Genomic DNA, 17,983 nt, shown 5'->3' on the forward strand with positions numbered 1-17,983 from the left:
GCTGCACATGGGTCTACCATGGAAATGTGTTGTACTAGAAGGATGAATGTCTTACGGTAATGTGGAAATGTGTTGTACTAGAAGTCTTACAGTAATGTGGAAATGTGTTGTACTAGAAGGGTGAATGTCTTACAGTAATGTGGAAATGTGTTGTACTAGAAGGATGAATGTCTTACAGTAATGTGGAAATGTGTTGTACTAGAAGGATGAATGTCTTACAGTAATGTGGAAATGTGTTGTACTAGAAGTCTTACAGTAATGTGTAAATGTGTTGTACTAGAAGGGTGAATGTCTTACAGTAATGTGGAAATGTGTTGTGTTTTTCTTTCCTAATCCTTACTATTGTCATTTTCCTCTATTTCTTTTGTATGATTGTCACTCTGTTGTGACCTGCTATTTCCGGGGTGCCTTGATAGTTGAAGCAGACCTTGTGCTGTTGAAGCTAGAGAGGTGAGCGGAGTTAGTCTGATTCCCTGTAAAGACTTCTCTGTTGGCATCCGCCCCTTGGTGCTCATATGACCTTATGCAGTTGCGAGCACCGTAAAACCCTCTACTATAAAAAAAAAAGAAATGTTGTACTAGAAGGATGAATGTTTTACAGTAATGTGGAACTGTGTTGTACCAGAACAATTAATGTGTTATACAGACCTGCCACTCATCCCGATTTAATCGGGATATCCCGATTTAATCGGGATATCCCGATTTTTTGCGCCAAATCTCAAGCATCCCGATTTTCCCGATTTCGATCACCAGTATCCTGATTTTTTGTCATCGCGTCAGTTGCGTCCGATTCTTAGAAAAAAATATAAAATGGTGTGCAATCTCTTTTGCTTGGAAGCACCAATTAGATTTTTTATTGGCAGGAACTTGGAACGCTATTTTCTGAAGCATCTATGCCGAATATAGTAGATGACTCTCGCACGTTATTTCAACTAAAACCGACATAGTATTGATTTTGAATTCCGACATGGACACGCTCAAGATGTACTTTCGCTTTTGTAACCCAGAATTCTCCGACTGTGTCCTGATTACTGTAACAATTTGAATTATGTCATGGGCCTAAGAATAATCTATTCATTGTTCTGCCATTGGTTTAAAAGCAAGCTTCGTCTTGAGTTCTGGTTAGTCGGGCCCATCATCAAGACCTGTCAGTGGAACTTTCAAACGCTCATTCGCAACACGTGACATGACCTCGTACGTGTGAGTAGCGCGTGTGTCGGGGACCGTCGGCTGTCGGGGTCAGCAAAGTTCATTCACACCAGTCGCCTTGGTCGGGTTTTTTTTCGGGACTTAACCAGTGTGGACCACCGGGGGGGAGCGGGTGGGGGTATTGCTTAGACACTTGGGTTTAAAGTGCGTGCTGTGATATATGTAGAATCTACTAATTGAAGATAAAGGAATAAGAAAAAAGAAATAAATGAACAACCTTGGCTCGATCTTTTTTCGTGGGGTGCGCCTTGAGTGTATAATGCGATGTGAGTCAAACGTTGTTACTGTATGAAAACGCGGGCTTTTTGCATGGATGATTAGAGTTATGAGTCAATTATTTTCAAGACTACGAGAGTTTCAGCTTTACTGCAACCTGCGCTCCCCCACTCTATCCCACTCCGACTCGAGTAATGCTGTCTTTCAGTTTTCCCTCTATTTAGTGGCCCAAACGTGAACTTATTCCTGCACAAATTTTCTCTTGCATACTTTCCTCATAAAAGGGAACCAGGATCCCCCTTCCCCAGTAGGCCTACCCCCTATGACTGACTGATTTGCCGTTGATCCCGATTTTTTTCACCAGATCCTGATTTTTTAACTCTAAAATCCTGTTTTTTAGATTTCATAGAGTGGCAGGTCTGGTTATAGTAATGTGGAAATGTGCTGTACTTGCAGGATCGTGTTCAAGAAGACAAAAGCCCTTTTGGGAGGCCGGCTGCGTCTGATGCTGTGCGGGGGGGCGCCACTGTCTGCGACCACGCAGCGCTTCATGAACGTCTGCTTCTGCTGCCCCGTCAGTCAAGGTTACGGGCTCACGGAGACGTGTGGGGCGGGCACGGTGCTGGAGTGTAAGTGTGTGTGTGTGGGTGTGTGTCTGGGTGTGTGTGTGTGTGTGTATGTGGGAGTGTGTGTCTGGGTGTGGGTGTGCGCGTGTGTGTGTAACTGTGTGTGTGTGTGTCTGTGTGTGTGTGGGCTGTTAGACAGCAGCATTGACACATACTCCCCCCCCCACTTCCCTGTCATGTTGGGCTGTTAGACAGCAGCATTGACACTTAGTCCCCCCTTTTTGTACCGTATATATTTTCACACGCATAACTCTCCCCCGTCCCCCATGGTTGTACCCTCCCCAGTCACTGACCTGAGTGTGGAAAGAGTTGGCTCCCCTCTCATCTCCAGCGAGATCCGTCTACGCAACTGGGACGAAGGTAGCTATGTAGCCATGTACTAGCTATGTAGCTGTGTACTGGTGTGTGTAGCCATATACTAGCTATGTAGCCATGTACCAGTGTGTGTAGCCATGTACTGGTGTGTACTAGCTATGCATTTGTATAACCATGTACTAGCTATGTAGTCGTGTAGCTATTTACTAGTGTGTGTAGCCATGTGCCAGCCATGTAGCCTTGAACCAGAGGGTAGGCTTGTACTAGCCATGTACCAGCTATGTAGCCATGAACCAGAGGGTAGGCCTAAGTGTTTCTGTCGTACTAGCCATGCATCCATATACCAGAGGGTAGGCTTGTACTAGCCATGAACCAGCTATGTAGCCATGAACCAGAGGGTAGACCTAAATGTTTCTGTTGTACTAGCCATGTACCAGAAGGTAGGCCTAAGTGTTTCTGTCGTACTAGCTATGTAGCCATGAACTAGAAGGTAGGCCTAAGTGTTTCTGTTGTACTAGCTATGTAGACAGGAGCTGGGCCATGTAACCATGTACCAGAGGGTAGGCCTAAGTGTTTCTGTCGTACTAGCTATATATACCAGCCATGTAGCAATATACCAGAAGGTAGACCTAAGTGTTTCTGTTGTGTGTAGCCATGTTCAAGCCATGTACCAGAGGGTAGAAAGTGTTTCTGTCGTACTAGCCCTGTGGTCATATGCCAGAAAGTAGACCTAAATGTTTCTGTTGTATGTAGCCCTATACCAGAAGATAGACCGAAGTATTTCTGTCCTGTGTAGCCACATACCAGAAGGTAGACGTAAGTGTTTCTGTCCTGTGTAGCCATATACCAGAGGGTTGACCTAAGTGTTCCTGTCATGTGTAGCCATATACCAGAGAGTTAGACCTAAGTGTTTCTGTCGTGAGTAGTTTCTGTTGTGTGTAGCCATGTTCAAGCCATGTACCAGAGGGTAGAAAGTGTTTCTGTCGTACTAGCCCTGTGGTCATATGCCAGAAAGTAGACCTAAATGTTTCTGTTGTATGTAGCCCTATACCAGAAGATAGACCGAAGTATTTCTGTCCTGTGTAGCCACATACCAGAAGGTAGACGTAAGTGTTTCTGTCCTGTGTAGCCATATACCAGAGGGTTGACCTAAGTGTTCCTGTCATGTGTAGCCATATACCAGAGAGTTAGACCTAAGTGTTTCTGTCGTGAGTAGCCATGTACTAGCCATGTTGCTATGTACAAGCCATGTAGCCATATACCAGAAGGTATACCTAAGTGTTTCTGTCGTGTGTAGACGTGTACCAGCCATGTAGCCATATACCAGAGGATAGGCCAAAATGTTTCTGTTATGTGTAGCCGTGTACCAGAGGGTAGACCTAAGTGTTTCTGTCGTACTAGCTATGTAGCCTTGTACCAGCCATGTAGCCATATACCAGAGGGTATACCTAAGTGTTTCTGTTGTACTAGCTATGTAGCCTTGTACTAGCCATCTAGCCATGTACCAGAGGGTAGACCTAAGGGTTTCTGTCGTGTGTAGCCATATACCAGAGGGTAGACCTAAGTGTTTCTGTTGTGTGTTGCCAAATACCAGAGGGTAGACCTAAGTGTTTCTGTCGTGTGTAGCCATATACCAGAGGGTAGACCTAAGTGTTTCTGTTGTGTGTTGCCAAATACCAGAGGGCAGACCTAAGTGTTTCTGTCGTGTGTAGCCATATACCAGAAGGTAGACCTAAGTGTTTCTGTCGTGTGTTGCCAAATACCAGAAGGTAGACCTAAGTGTTTCTGTCGTGTGTTGCCATATACCAGAAGGTAGACCTAAGTGTTTCTGTCGTCGCCCCCCCCACAGGAAACTACAAGACGAGCAACTTACCCTTCCCCCAGGGGGAGATTCTGATTGGTGGAGAGAACGTTGCCATGGGATACTTCAAGAACCCGGAGAAGACGCGCGAGGAGTTTCTGACCATTGACGGCCGGCGCTACTTCTGCACGGGCGACATCGGACAGTTTGAGGCAGACGGATGTCTGAGGATTATTGGTGAGTCGGGAAACGGGGGGCACTGTAAGCAGGTAGGGAATTGTACACTGGTCAGGGAATTGGGAGAACTGTGGGAGAATGTTGTCAGTGTCAGTAGTGTCTTAATGGACACACAGTCTAGATGTAGCCCTCTACTGACATAATATATCATTAATGGACACACAGTCTAGATGTAGCCCTCTACTGACATATATCATTAATGGACACACAGTTTAGATGTAGCCCTCTACTGACATAATTTATCATAAATGGACTCACAGTCTAGATGTAGCCCTCTACTGACATTTATCATTAATAGACACACAGTCTAGATGTAGCCCTCTACTGACATTTATCATTAATAGACACACAGTCTAGATGTAGCCCTCTACTGACATTTATCATTAATGGACACACAGTCTAGATGTAGCCCTCTACTGACATTTATCATAAATGGACTCACAGTCTAGATGTAGCCCTCTACTGACATATATCATTAATAGACACACAGTCTAGATGTAGCCCTCTACTGACATATCATTAATGGACACACAGTCTAGATGTAGCCCTCTACTGACATAATATATCATTAATGGACACACAGTCTAGATGTAGCCCTCTACTGACATTTATCATAAATGGACTCACAGTCTAGATGTAGCCCTCTACGGACATTTATCGTTAATAGACACACAGTCTAGATGTAGCCCTCTACTGACATATATCATTAATGGACACAGTCTAGATGTAACCCTCTACTGACATATATCATTAATGGACACACAGTCTAGATGTAGCCCTCTACTGACATTTATCATAAATGGACTCACAGTCTAGATGTAGCCCTCTACTGACATTTATCATTAATAGACACACAGTCTAGATGTAGCCCTCTACTGACATATATCATTAATGGACACACAGTCTAGATGTAGCCCTCTACTGACATATATCATTAATGGACACAGTCTAGATGTAACCCTCTACTGACATATATCATTAATGGACACACAGTCTAGATGTAGCCCTCTACTGACATTTATCATAAATGGACTCACAGTCTAGATGTAGCCCTCTACGGACATTTATCGTTAATAGACACACAGTCTAGATGTAGCCCTCTACTGACATATATCATTAATGGACACACAGTTTAGATGTAGCCCTCTACTGACATAATTTATCATAAATGGACTCACAGTCTAGATGTAGCCCTCTACTGACATATATCATTAATAGACACACAGTCTAGATGTAGCCCTCTACTGACATATATCATTAATAGACACACAGTCTAGATGTAGCCCTCTACTGACATTTATCATTAATAGACACACAGTCTAGATGTAGCCCTCTACTGACATTTATCATTAATAGACACACAGTCTAGATGTAGCCCTCTACTGACATTTATCATTAATAGACACAATCTAGATGTAGCCCTCTACTGACATTTATCATTAATAGACACACAGTCTAGATGTAGCCCTTTACTGGCATATTTCGGACCCTTACGTTTGAGATTTTTTTGGTTTCAGGACACCTTAAATATGCCATTTCTGGCTATTCAAGTGTAAAATAAACAAGAAAATAAGTGATAAAACAACATCTTCATATGTTTCTGTTTTGTGTATGTATGTTCGACAGACCGTAACATGGAGCTGGTGAAAGGACGGGACACGTAACGTACACACATCTGTTTTATGTATATGACAGACTGTGTGTCTCTGACAGACCGTAATAAGGACCTGGTGAAATAACGTGACACGTGTGTGTCTCTGTGTGTGACAGACTGTAAGAAGGACCTGGTGAAATAACGTGACACCTGTGTGTCTCTGACAGACCGTAAGAAGGACCTGGTGAAATAACGTGACACTTATGTGTCTCTGTGTGTCTCTGACAGACCATAAAAAGGACCTGGTGAAATAACGTGACACGTGTGTGTCTCTGTGTGTCTCTGACAGACCGTAAGAAGGACCTGGTGAAATAACGTGACATGTGTGTGTCTCTGTGTGTCTCTGACAGACTGTAAGAAGGACCTGGTGAAATAATGTGACACGTGTGTGTCTCTGTGTGTCTCTGACAGACCGTAAGAAAGACCTGGTCAAGCTGCAGCATGGGGAGTACGTGTCTCTGGCACAGGTCGAGACTGTCCTCAAGATGTGCCCCCTGGTGGAGCAGATCTGTGTGGTGGCCCGCAGCGACCGCAACAACGTGGTGGCGCTGATCGTGCCCAACCAGGCGCGTCTAGAGGCCGTGGCCAGGGAGGTCGGCGCCGGCGACAGTGGGGACTTCAAGACGCTTTGTGGGGACCGTAGAGTGCTGGCCGCTGTGCTCAAGCAGATCTGTGCCCACGGGCTCAAAGGTGGGTCAACTGTCTGTACCTGGTGGTCAAAGGTGGGTCAACTGTCTGTGCCTGAGGGTCAAAGGTGGGTCAACTGTCCTTAGATCTGTACCTGGTGGTCAAAGGTGGGTCAACTGTTCTTAGATCTGTACCTGGTGGTCAAAGGTGGGTCAACTGTCCTTAAATCTGTACTCATGGGGTCAAAGGTGGGTCAACTGTCTGTACCTGGGGGTCAAAGGTGGGTCAACTGTCCTTAGATCTGTACTCACAGGGTCAAAGGTAAATTTTTCCCACCTGTGTGTCCCCTCAGGTAAACTTTTCTCACCTGTCTCCCCACCTGTGTGTCCCCCCAGGTAAACTTTTCTCACCTGTGTGTCCCCTCAGGTAAACTTTTCTCATCTGTGTGTCCCCTCAGGTAAACTTTTCTCACCTGTCTCCCCACCTGTGTGTCCCCTCAGGTAAGCTTTTCTCACCTGTCTCCCCACCTGTGTGTCCTCTCAGGTAAACTTTTCTCACCTCTTTGTCCCCTCAGGTAAACTTTTCTCACCTGTCTCCCCACCTGTGTGTCCCCTCAGGTAAGCTTTTCTCACCTGTCTCCCCACCTGTGTGTCCTCTCAGGTAAACTTTTCTCACCTGTTTGTCCCCTCAGGTAAACTTTTCTCACCTGTCTCCCCACCTGTGTGTCCCCTCAGGTAAACTTTTCTCACCTGTGTGTCCCCTCAGGTAAACTTTTCTCACCTGTGTGTCCCCTCAGCAGGGCTGCCTAAATCTACCGATTTTTCTGGTAGATTCCGATTTTGGGCCTGTTCTACCGCCATACTGATAAGGTGTCAAAACTACCGGATTTGCGATGGGTGCCGAAAGAAGGGGGAAAAAAACATTCTGCAGTGCTTCCATTCTTCTTTGTTTTTGCGGAAATCCGTACATTCTGAAAGTTCCGAAGGCTACTTGCAGCTTCATCATATCAACTCCATGCGTGAGAGAGAGAGAGAGATATCAGCACTTGCCTCCGTTAATTGTCAGATATTTACTGCAACTCTCTGCAATAAGTCAATAAACGTTGTATTAGAAACTGCCAGAGTGCGCATTTCTTGTACTCGACCATTGTCTATCTGTGCCGTTCGGTGGGCAATAGTTTTTCACGTGCACTCGGATAATCTTCCTCCTTCCTTTCATTCATTCTTTCTTTTTGTCTATCTTCGGGTTTTTGCTGCTGTTGGACGATCTGTGCATTTAATTCATTTATCTAGAAAACAGAATTGTGAATGTAGAAAGAAAATCGATATCAAAGCAGAACATTCTAAAATCTGTCTTGGTCTAGAGAATTGGTCAGTACCAAATTAGGATTCTACGCTGGGGGACTGCAGGAATCTGAAGAAAAAAAAAATCGCCTTGAGCAGAGAAAATGCACAAAGTCCTCGCAACCAAATCTGAAAAGACTACTGAGTTCATATTTTACCGGTCGCGTTTGTGGTATTACGTTCGGCTTTCCTCAATCCAAGAGTACGTTTCACTCGAATCAGCGGCTATGGCGGCAGGCGGAAGTGTAGGTGTAAAATACTGAGACTCCATCAGGAAAATCAAATTCTACTTTCGCTTTCATTACTGCTCAGAATTGTCCAATGATAGTTTGTTATTGTTAGATTTACTGTTAATAAAAATTTGTAACCTGCAGCTTGTGCTTGAAAAACACAGTTTCGCCATACGAATTAAATCGATATTCACACTGATGTCACTATAATCACAAAAAATAGAAAGAAAAAGAAAACAAGCATCCTCTGATTTCTAGATTGTTGGGCCCGTCATCGAGGCCGGTCAGTGAACCTGTGCGAGTTCGCTTCGCGTGAGTACGGCATGGGGTAATCAAAGTTCATTCAAAGAAGGAACGTTGCAGGGCTTCAGAATTGAGGGGAAGTGTTTGACGCAATAAAGTCTACGGCAGCAGGATAAGGCTGTGGTGCAAGAAACTGATGCTAAAATAAAAACGATAAGTGGAAGTGGTTTTGACTTTCGACAATTGATGGTTGTATCTTCAAGGTTGGTGTTCCCGGATTTGTCAAGGATGACAAATTGAATAGTGGCAATGAGGAAATGCCATTTTCAACCCTCGGAAAAGCTCTATTTGGATGCTTATGCATCATGATGGCTTCCTATTGATTAAAAACTGGTACTGTGATTTAGCATTTTGAAAAAAAAAAATCAGTACTTGGTCCGTGATGCAGTGATTCACTGATTGCCAGATTTTCAGCATCACTACATCCCACGCTCTCACAATCCTTCCAGCTCTGCCTCTCAGTACCCGCTCTCTTTTATTTTCACTTGTTGCTCTGCCGTGAGCCTAACTATAAAGGTTTTATAAATAAGTTTTGTCTTGCATTTGCATGCTTTTAAAAATCCGTGATTGCTGAAACCAAACATGGTTTTGGCAGTTGATGTTCTTCTTGCCTCTCCTCAGGCCCAGATCAGGATTCATTTTGTAGTTTTAGGGTAAAACTAGTTAAAACTAATTGTCTTTCATACCTAAGTCACAAAGGACTTACCAGTATCCTATGCTAGTGTCGGGAAATGTGTTTTAATATAGTTTCTACCGGTATGGTCTAGGGGTTTTGAAGTCAGTTTGGCAATCACCCTGCACTCCCAGATTCAATACTGAATGATAGGTGCCTTGAACGATAGTCCGTAAATGCTTTAATACTTAAAAAAACAAACTTTGCCTCATTTTATACACACTGTTCATCTTAACTTGTGCTCTCCCAAACACTCCCTTCCCGTCCCCACATATATCAACACATGCGAGAGCATGCGCACATGCACACAGACAGACACATACACACACACACACACACATGTGCATGCACAAACAAGTTTTCAAAATATAATTACCCAATATCACGGAATGTAAGCGCGTTCGATTGGGCAACGATCATCTTTTCTTTCCTTCTTTGTCTTTGTACTACCTGATTTTGAGCCAAACTACCTGAAACTGGCCCTGAATCTACCTGAAATGGAAACTTTGAGGTAGGCAGCCCTGCCTCAGGTAAACTTTTCTCACCTGTTTGTCCCCTCAGGTAAACTTTTCTCACCTGTGTGTCCCCTCATGTAAACTTTTCTCACCTGTGTGTCCCCTCAGGTAAACTTTTCTCACCTGTGTGTCCCCTCAGGTAAACTTTTCTCACCTGTCTCCTCACCTGTGTGTCCCCCCAGGTAAACTACAGCGCTCGGAGCTCCCCCTGGCGGTGCGTCTGTTCCCTGACCCCTGGATGCCTGACACCGGCCTGGTCACCGACGCCTTCAAGCTCAAGAGGAAGAACATCGATGAACACTTCCGTGCTGCCATCAATGAGATGTACGCTGCCTGAGATGTGGGGGGAACATTGATGAAAGCTTCTGCACCGCCATCGATGAGATTACACTGCCTGAGATGTGGAGAACATCGATGAACGCTTCTGTGCCGCCATCGATGAGATGTACGCTGCTTGAGATGTGGGGAGAGGAGAGGAAGAACATCGACGAATGCTTCCGTGGCGCTTTCGATGAGACGTACGCTGGCTGAAGTGTGTGTGTGTGTGTGTGTTATGTGTGTGTGTGTGTGTGTGTGTGTGTGTGTGTGATATAAATGTAAGGAAAAAACAAACATGTTATGTTTTCTTGTTTTTTGCTTCTTATACTTATAGTTTCATGTCAGCTTGTTATGAGAGAAAGAGTTAAGGGAGATAAAGAGAGAGTTTGTTGAGTGAGAGAAAGTTTGTTGAGTGAGAGAAAGTTTGTTGAGTGAGAGAAAGAGAGAGGAATGAGAGAAAGAGAGAGGAGAGAGAGAGAGAGAGAGAGAGAGAGAGAGAGAGAGAGAGAGAGAGAGAGAGAGAGAGAGAGAGAGAGAGAGTTGAGGCAGCAAGAGACAGTGTTGAGGGAGAGAAAGAGACAAACAGAAAGTGTCAAATGGTGACATTTTGCCCTGGTGTGTCATCAAGTGGTGACATTTTGTCGTTCTGGTGGTGTGTCATGTGTTTGTTACTCTCTTGTAACACGTAATCTGTTCTTCAGCATTTATGTGACCTTATTGTGTTGCAAGTGCCGTAAAACTCTTACTAAAACTATAACAAACTGTTATTTAAACTACAACTACACAGACAACTGAATGCAAGAACGTGCCACGAGTCTTGTGTGTGGATGAACCTGTGTGACTTATTGTTGCTGTTGTTGTTGTTGAATATCTGTCTATCTAAAAAAAAAAGAAGTAAAATTTCAAATGATTTGCTTTGCTATATATATTTGTTTTGTTCTTCAATTTATTTTGCTCAAGACTTTTGTGATAGTTTTGGGGGGGAGGCTCTTTAGTCAACGTGGTCTTAATGTGGTCGGTTGACAGTCGTTCAACGGTTATTTGGAAGTTGGTTGACAGTCGTTCAACAGACAGTTGACAGTCGTTTGGCTCGGCACATCATGGTTCCTGTCGTCCTGGGTTGCCACGGCAACTGTTGGGATTTGGTTTTGTACCTCGCCCGCCTTGTCCCCATTTTTCTGAATTGTCGTTTGTGGGTGGTTGGCGGGTGCTCTGGTGTGGTTTGCTCCTTCTTTCCCATCAAACATCTATCGTCCTTATCTCTCCTTCTCCTTCTTTGTGTGTGTTACTCTCTTGTGGTCGGGGCCAACAGGATGCACAAGTGACCAGAGTGTGTGCTCCGTGGCGCATCTGTGTCATGTCTGCGTCGCATCTGTGCCACGTCTGTGCCGCGTCAGTTTGCTACTTAGTTCCACTGTGAATGTCGTTGATGAGAGGAGCTACTGCTCTGTTGTACGTATTGTGTGTCATGTTCTTGACCGGGCAGTTCCCATGACTTTATGCTGTCATGGGCGCCGTAAAACCTGACTCAAACAAAACAGTGGAGTTGTGTTTGTAGAGCATTGTTTTTTTTGTTTTGTTGTTGACAGTTTGGAATGTTGTATCTTAGTTATGGTGGGGATTGGGGGATGTTGAAATTTTAAATGTTTGATTTGTTTTGCCTCTTCTGGCATGCCATTTATTGATTTGAATTCTGACTGTTTGGTTTGATTTCTGACTGTTTTGGTTTGAGGGACTGGCCAAACATCATGTCAGTTTTGTTTTGTTTGACTGCCAGTAAACGACTGTCATTTTTTCCTTCTTGTTTCCATCCAGTGAGTTCAGCGTTGTCACAATGGGTCGAGGGTGGTGGTTTGGACGAGTGTCTGTGTCTGTGAATCGTTCCTTCCCACAGTACAATGGGTGTTGGTGAATCATTCCTCCCCACAGTACAGTGAGTGTCGGTGAATCCTTCCTCCCCACAGTACAGTGAGTGTCGGTGAATCCTTCCTCCCCACAGTACAGTGAGTGTCGGTGAATCCTTCCTCCCCACAGTACAACTCATCACGGCGCGGCTCACGGTGAAGAAATTCACTCATGACCTAGATATGTTTCTCCCTGGCCCACTGCACACAGCTGGCCACCTCCATGCTTTCTTCTCCTTTCTCCATTTTTACTAATAGTGAAAACAGTTCATAACAAAAAGTGAGCTTGAGAAGAAGTCAAATTTTCACTGTTTTAAAAAATGGAGATGCGACGAAAAAGTACCGAGGTCGCGAAATGTGCCGGTTCTGGGATGTTCCGTCACTTATTCTTAAAAATATATATACATATATATAAAACATATATAATTTTATACCGTGTGAGAGAGAGAGAGACACCATGCAGCCTTTTTTAACAAGTTTTCATTTGTGCATAAACTCTGCTTTGTTAAATAAACATGTTTGTGCATAAACTCTGCTTTGTTAAATAAACAAGATTGTGCATAAACTGTGCTATGTATGTTGTATAAACATGTTCTTCTTCAGTTAGCCGACATAATGACTTGCTGCTATCTGTACATGTATGCCAATAACCCTGCCGACAGCAGTGCGCCCCTTGTTTCTCTGGTTTAGTTTTGACCAATAGCTTTGCTTGTTCCCCTTTCCCCCCTCGACCTTGACCTCTGTGACATCGCGGTGAGGTCAGGTGCTCGTCTACCTCAGGAAGTCGAAATACTCGCATTTTCCTGGCAAATGGGCAATTTTTAGCAAGTTTTTCTGTTTTTGGCTCAGCACTGTTTATGACCTTTAGAAACAGATTCTGTGTAGATTTTACTCAGAAACTTCGGACAATTTTCCTCTGATTACTCTGCTACCACCAGTCGCCCCTGTCAGCTGCAAGTGTCTCCACTTATATTCCAAACAGATTGGTAGTTTTTTAAATCAAAAGTAAGACAAATGAACAAACCAAATTTTAGAGTAGAGAGACTGCGCATGTTTAAGATCCCAATTGGTAGTCCAAAATAGGCTTCGGCCTCCGGGCATGATTCAAAATTTCCTACCAACTGAAAATGTTAGGCGTGTCCTGCATGCTCATATGACCTAATGAGTTGCGAGCCCGGTAACCCCCCCCCCCCCCCCCAAAAAGTATAGAAGTAAATCCACATGCCCCAAACTTGTGGAGCGCCTGATCCCACCGTGTGGTGACAAACTTGTGGTGATCCCACCGTGTGGTGACAAACTTGTGGCGATCCCCACCGTGTGGTGACACCTGATCCCACCGTGTGGTGACAAACTTGTGGCGATCCCCACCGTGTGGTGACACTTGATCCCACCGTGTGGTGACAAACTTGTGGCGATCCCCACCGTGTGGTGACAAACTTGTGGGGATCCCCACTGTGTGGTGACAAACTTGTGGCGATCCCCACCGTGTGGTGACACCTGATCCCAGTGTGTGGTGACAAACTTGTGGTGATCCCACCATGTGGTGACAAACTTGTGGTGATCCCACCGTGTGGTGACACCTGATCCCACTGTGTGGTGACAAATTTGTGATGGTCCCACTGTGTGGGGAGAAACTTGTGGTGATCCCACCGAGTGGTGACACCTGATCCCACAGTGTGGTGACAAACTTGTGGTGATCCCACAGTGTGGTGACAAACTTGTGGTGATCCCACCGTGTGGTGACACCTGATCCCACCGTGTGGAGCGCCTGATCCCACCGTGTGGTGACAAACTTGTGGTGATCCTACCGTGTGGTGACACCTGATCCCACCGTGTGGTGACACCTGATCCCACCGTGTGGTGACAAACTTGTGGGGATCCCACTGTGTGTTGACAAGTCTCAAACTTGCCCTGATCCCACCGTGTGGAGAGCCTGATCCCACCGTGTGGAGAGCCTGATCCCACCGTGTAGAGAGCCTGATCCCACCGTGTGGAGAGCCTGATCCCACCGTGTGGAGAGCCTGATCCCACCGTGTGGTGACACGTTTGGGAGGCAGCGTGGTGGAGTTTGGTGTTGTTCGACTCAGTCCACTGGTAGTTAGGTCATTCAGTGCTTGAGGCCATTGATCCATATCACATCGCGGAAAACACTCATTTGTTCCAGAAAGTTCCCATAAAATGAAAGAGTACAGGTTGTGCACATTTATATCTTATCCTGGGTCAAACATTGCATGTTTCTGTCACTGGGCCGAGTCAGGCTGGGAGGAAGGAACAATTTCCTTTGATGGGCAATCCAGCAGTAGACGTTGATTAAAGGCAGAAAAAATGTAAATTGACGCTTGTGAAAGTAACTCGTACACACTTTACACATATACACTTGTGAGAGTTATGTTCTTAACCCTGGGGTCATTTTGTACCGCTGTGGTAGTATTCTTCACATTTTAGAATACTTTTAGTGTGAAGATCTCTTTGAAACTTTAAGTATTTCCCCCAAAATCATTTTGACAGACTGCTGTGCAAAGTGTACGGATCGGATTAACGAGTAAATTTCCTCTCTGGAAAGTGGTGGCACAGAGTTCCCCACGTCGCATGGATACGATAGTAAAACACAACGTTCGGATAGGGTTAAGTGGTGGCACTGAGTTCCCCACTTGGTATGGATACGATAGTAAAACACGACCTATGGATAGGGTTAAGTGGTGCAACAGAGTTCCCCACGTCGTATGGATACGAAAGTAAAACACGATGTACTGACAGGGTTAACACATAATACACACTTGTGACAGTTATGATGTTAACACACACACCACGTATTTACTGTAGCAGAAGACAGCAGTGCTGTATGTGATGTACGTACTGTGGCAGTTGTGTGATGTACGTACTGTGGCAGTTGTGTGATGTACGTACTACACTGTGGCAGTTGTGTGATGTACGTACTGTGGCAGTTGTGTGATGTACGTACTACACTGTGGCAGTTGTGTGATGTACGTACTACACTGTGGCAGTTGTGTGAAGTACGTACGTACTGTAGCTTGGTGTTGACAAATTTTCCTGAACCTTCATTCAAGTTTTTTTGTGTCTGTTGGTATTTTGGTTTTGTTGGCCTACTATAGCCATGACTAATACTTGTCCTAATCAGAGTGCTGCCATGTGTACATTCTATGTGTAGTGACGGTGCTGGGGTTAGTCATTAAGCATTTTCCCATTACTTGATCAGTACATTTTGTATCAGTAGGTTACAGGTACCGGTATATATAATACATCTGTATATATACATAGGTGACATGTACCGGTATATATATATATATATATATACATAGCTAGAGTAAGTTCTTGTGGCGGCCATCGGTTCGCTGTCTCACGATGAGGTAATACAACACGTGGTGAAAACTTTGACGCTTTGTTTGTCTTACGTTTCTCGGAATGTTTGTTTGTTTGTGTGTTTGTTTATCTTACATCTCTCTGAATGTCTGTGCGTTTGTTTACCTTACATTTCTCGGAATGTTTGTTTGTTTGTGTGTTTGTTTATCTTACATCTCTCTGAATGTCTGTGTGTTTGTTTATCTTACATTTCTCGGAATGTTTGTTTGTGTGTTTGTTTATCTTACATCTCTCTGAATGTCTGTGTGTTTGTTTATCTTACATTTCTCGGAATGTTTGTTTGTGTGTTTGTTTATCTTACATCTCTCTGAATGTCTGTGTGTTTGTTTATCTTACATCTCTTGGAATGTTTGTATTTTTGTTTATCTTACATCTCTCGGAATGTTTGTGTTCGTTTATCTTACGTGGGTGGTTGGCGGGTGCTCTGCTCCTTCTTTCCTATCAAATATCTTTCGTCCTGATCTCTCCTTTTTTGTGTTTGTTTCTCTCTTGTAACATCATGGGTGGTTGGCGGGTGCTCTGGTGTGGTTTGCTTCTTCTTTCCTATCAAACATCTATTGTCCTTATCTCCCCTCCTTCTTTTTATGTTTGTTACTCTCTTGTAACACCTCTAATCTTCTGGCGCTCATATGACCTTATAGCAGTTGCGAGTGCCGTAAAACCTCTACTAAAACTAAAACTCCCCTTCTTCTTTTTTAAGTTTTGTTAATCTCTTGTAACACCTCTAATCTTCTGGCGCTCATATGACCTTATACAGTTGCGAGCGCTGTAAAATCTCTACTAAAACTAAACTAAACTATCTTACATCTGTCTGAATGTTTGTGTGTTTGTTTATCTTACATTTCTTGGAACGTTTGTGTGTTTGTTTATCTTACATTTCTTGGAACGTTTGTGTGTTTGTTTATCTTACATTTCTCGGAATGTTTGTGTGTTTGTTTATCTTACATCTCTCGGAATGTTTGTGTGTTTTTTATCTTACATCTCTCTGAATGTTTGTGTGTTTGTTTATCTTACATTTCTTGGAATGTTTGTTTGTTTGTGTGTTTGTTTATCTTACATCTCTCTGAATGTTTGTGTGTTTGTTTATCTTACATCTCTCTGAATGTTTGTGTGTTTGTTTATCTTACATTTCTCGGAATGTTTGTGTGTTTGTTTATCTTACATCTCTCGAAATGTTTGTGTGTTTGTGTATCTTACGTGGGTGGTTGGCGGTGCTCTGGTGTGGTTTGCTCCTTCTTTCCTATCAAATATCTTTCATCCTGATCTCTCTTTCTTTTGTGTGTTTGTTACTCTCTTGTACTCTCTAGTGGATTATTACCTTGTTGTGGTTAGAGAGCTTGTGTGCCTCAGTGACCCCAAGAGCTACGCTGGCTGGAGCTTATGCTCCTGGTAGGGCCACCCATGCCAGACAGGTCGACGGGTAGAGGTCAGACGAAGCGTGATCCACTGGCCCTCCAGGTTTCGGAGGTTCAGCTCAGGGCTAACAACCCAGACTGGTAAAAAAACATATGTTACGGAAACAGCAACAAAGAGAAACCATATTTCTGTGTGTGATGGACCTTCAGAGTCCCTTGGGACTCGTATGAATGCTGGCAGTGAAAGCCGCAAGGAAGCTGTTTGCAGGAAGATGGAGGACCTGAGCACCGCAAAGACAAAAGTTATCATAGGACTGTGGAATGTAAGGACAATGTATGAAACTGGTAAGTTGGCACAAGTAACGGCAGAGATGAGGAGATATGGATTGCACGTTCTGGGCATAAGTGAAAGTCTCTGGACAGGATCCGGCAGGCTGAGAACAGCAACTGGAGAAACACTGATCTATTCCGGCAGAGAAGACAACCAACATAGGGAAGGTGTAGCTATCATCCTAAAAAGGGAACTTGAAAAATACCTCGTGGAGTGGAAACCCATCAACGGCAGAATGATGAAACTGAGACTGAAAGGAAAGAACACCAACACAAGCATCATCCAATGTTACGCCCCCTACTAACGACAGTGAAGATGAAAGCAAGGACTATTTTTATGAACAGCTACAGAAGGAATTGACAGATATACCTCGTCACGACCTTATCGTTGTAATGGGCGATCTGAAAGCTAAAGTAGAAGAGGACAACACCAACTATGAGAGAACGATGGGACAACATGGTGCGGGTACAAGAAATGAGAACGGGGAAAGACTAGTTGACTTCTGCGCATTGAACAACTTCGTGATAGGCGGAACCCTCTTCCCACACCGTACAATCCACAAACTGGCCTGGAATTCTCCAAATGGCCGGGACAAGAACCAGATTAACCACCTTATGATAGGAAGACTGTGGAGACGTTCCCTACAGGATGTGAAAGTCAGAAGAGGAGCAGATGTCGGCAGCGATCATCATTTAGTGACGGCAAGAATAAAACTCAAGCTGAAGAAAACATTCACCAGGGAGGCGACAAAGACACGATTTAATGTTCACAAGCTCAGTGATGGCAATGTGAGATCTGCCTTCCGACTAGAACTAAAGAACCGATTTCAAGCTCTCCAAGACCAGGAAGAAACCACCCCTAATACAGATGAAGTCAATACCCAATGGAAGCATCATATGGTTGAGGCCTACACAGAGAGCAGTAAGACATGTCTTGGTGTCAAGA

At 44.2% G+C, this 17,983-nt stretch overlaps 1 protein-coding gene across 1 annotated transcript in view; it reads left to right on the plus strand.

Moving 5' to 3' along the window:
* LOC101858969 (long-chain-fatty-acid--CoA ligase 4) overlaps nucleotides 1–10,523 on the plus strand; it is a gene marked incomplete in the record, with an annotated part of 33,626 nt that extends 23,103 nt beyond the window's left edge. The window contains 5 exon segments of the mRNA XM_035972425.1: nucleotides 1,882–2,054; nucleotides 2,337–2,411; nucleotides 4,216–4,404; nucleotides 6,470–6,748; nucleotides 9,932–10,523. Coding sequence (XP_035828318.1) covers nucleotides 1,882–2,054; nucleotides 2,337–2,411; nucleotides 4,216–4,404; nucleotides 6,470–6,748; nucleotides 9,932–10,086 — 871 coding nt within the window.
* Between the last annotated feature and the right edge of the window lie 7,460 nt (nucleotides 10,524–17,983).

The sequence above is a fragment of the Aplysia californica genome, unplaced genomic scaffold (assembly GCF_000002075.1).
Source record: "Aplysia californica isolate F4 #8 unplaced genomic scaffold, AplCal3.0 scaffold00690, whole genome shotgun sequence".
Classification (NCBI taxonomy): Eukaryota; Metazoa; Mollusca; class Gastropoda; order Aplysiida; family Aplysiidae; genus Aplysia; species Aplysia californica.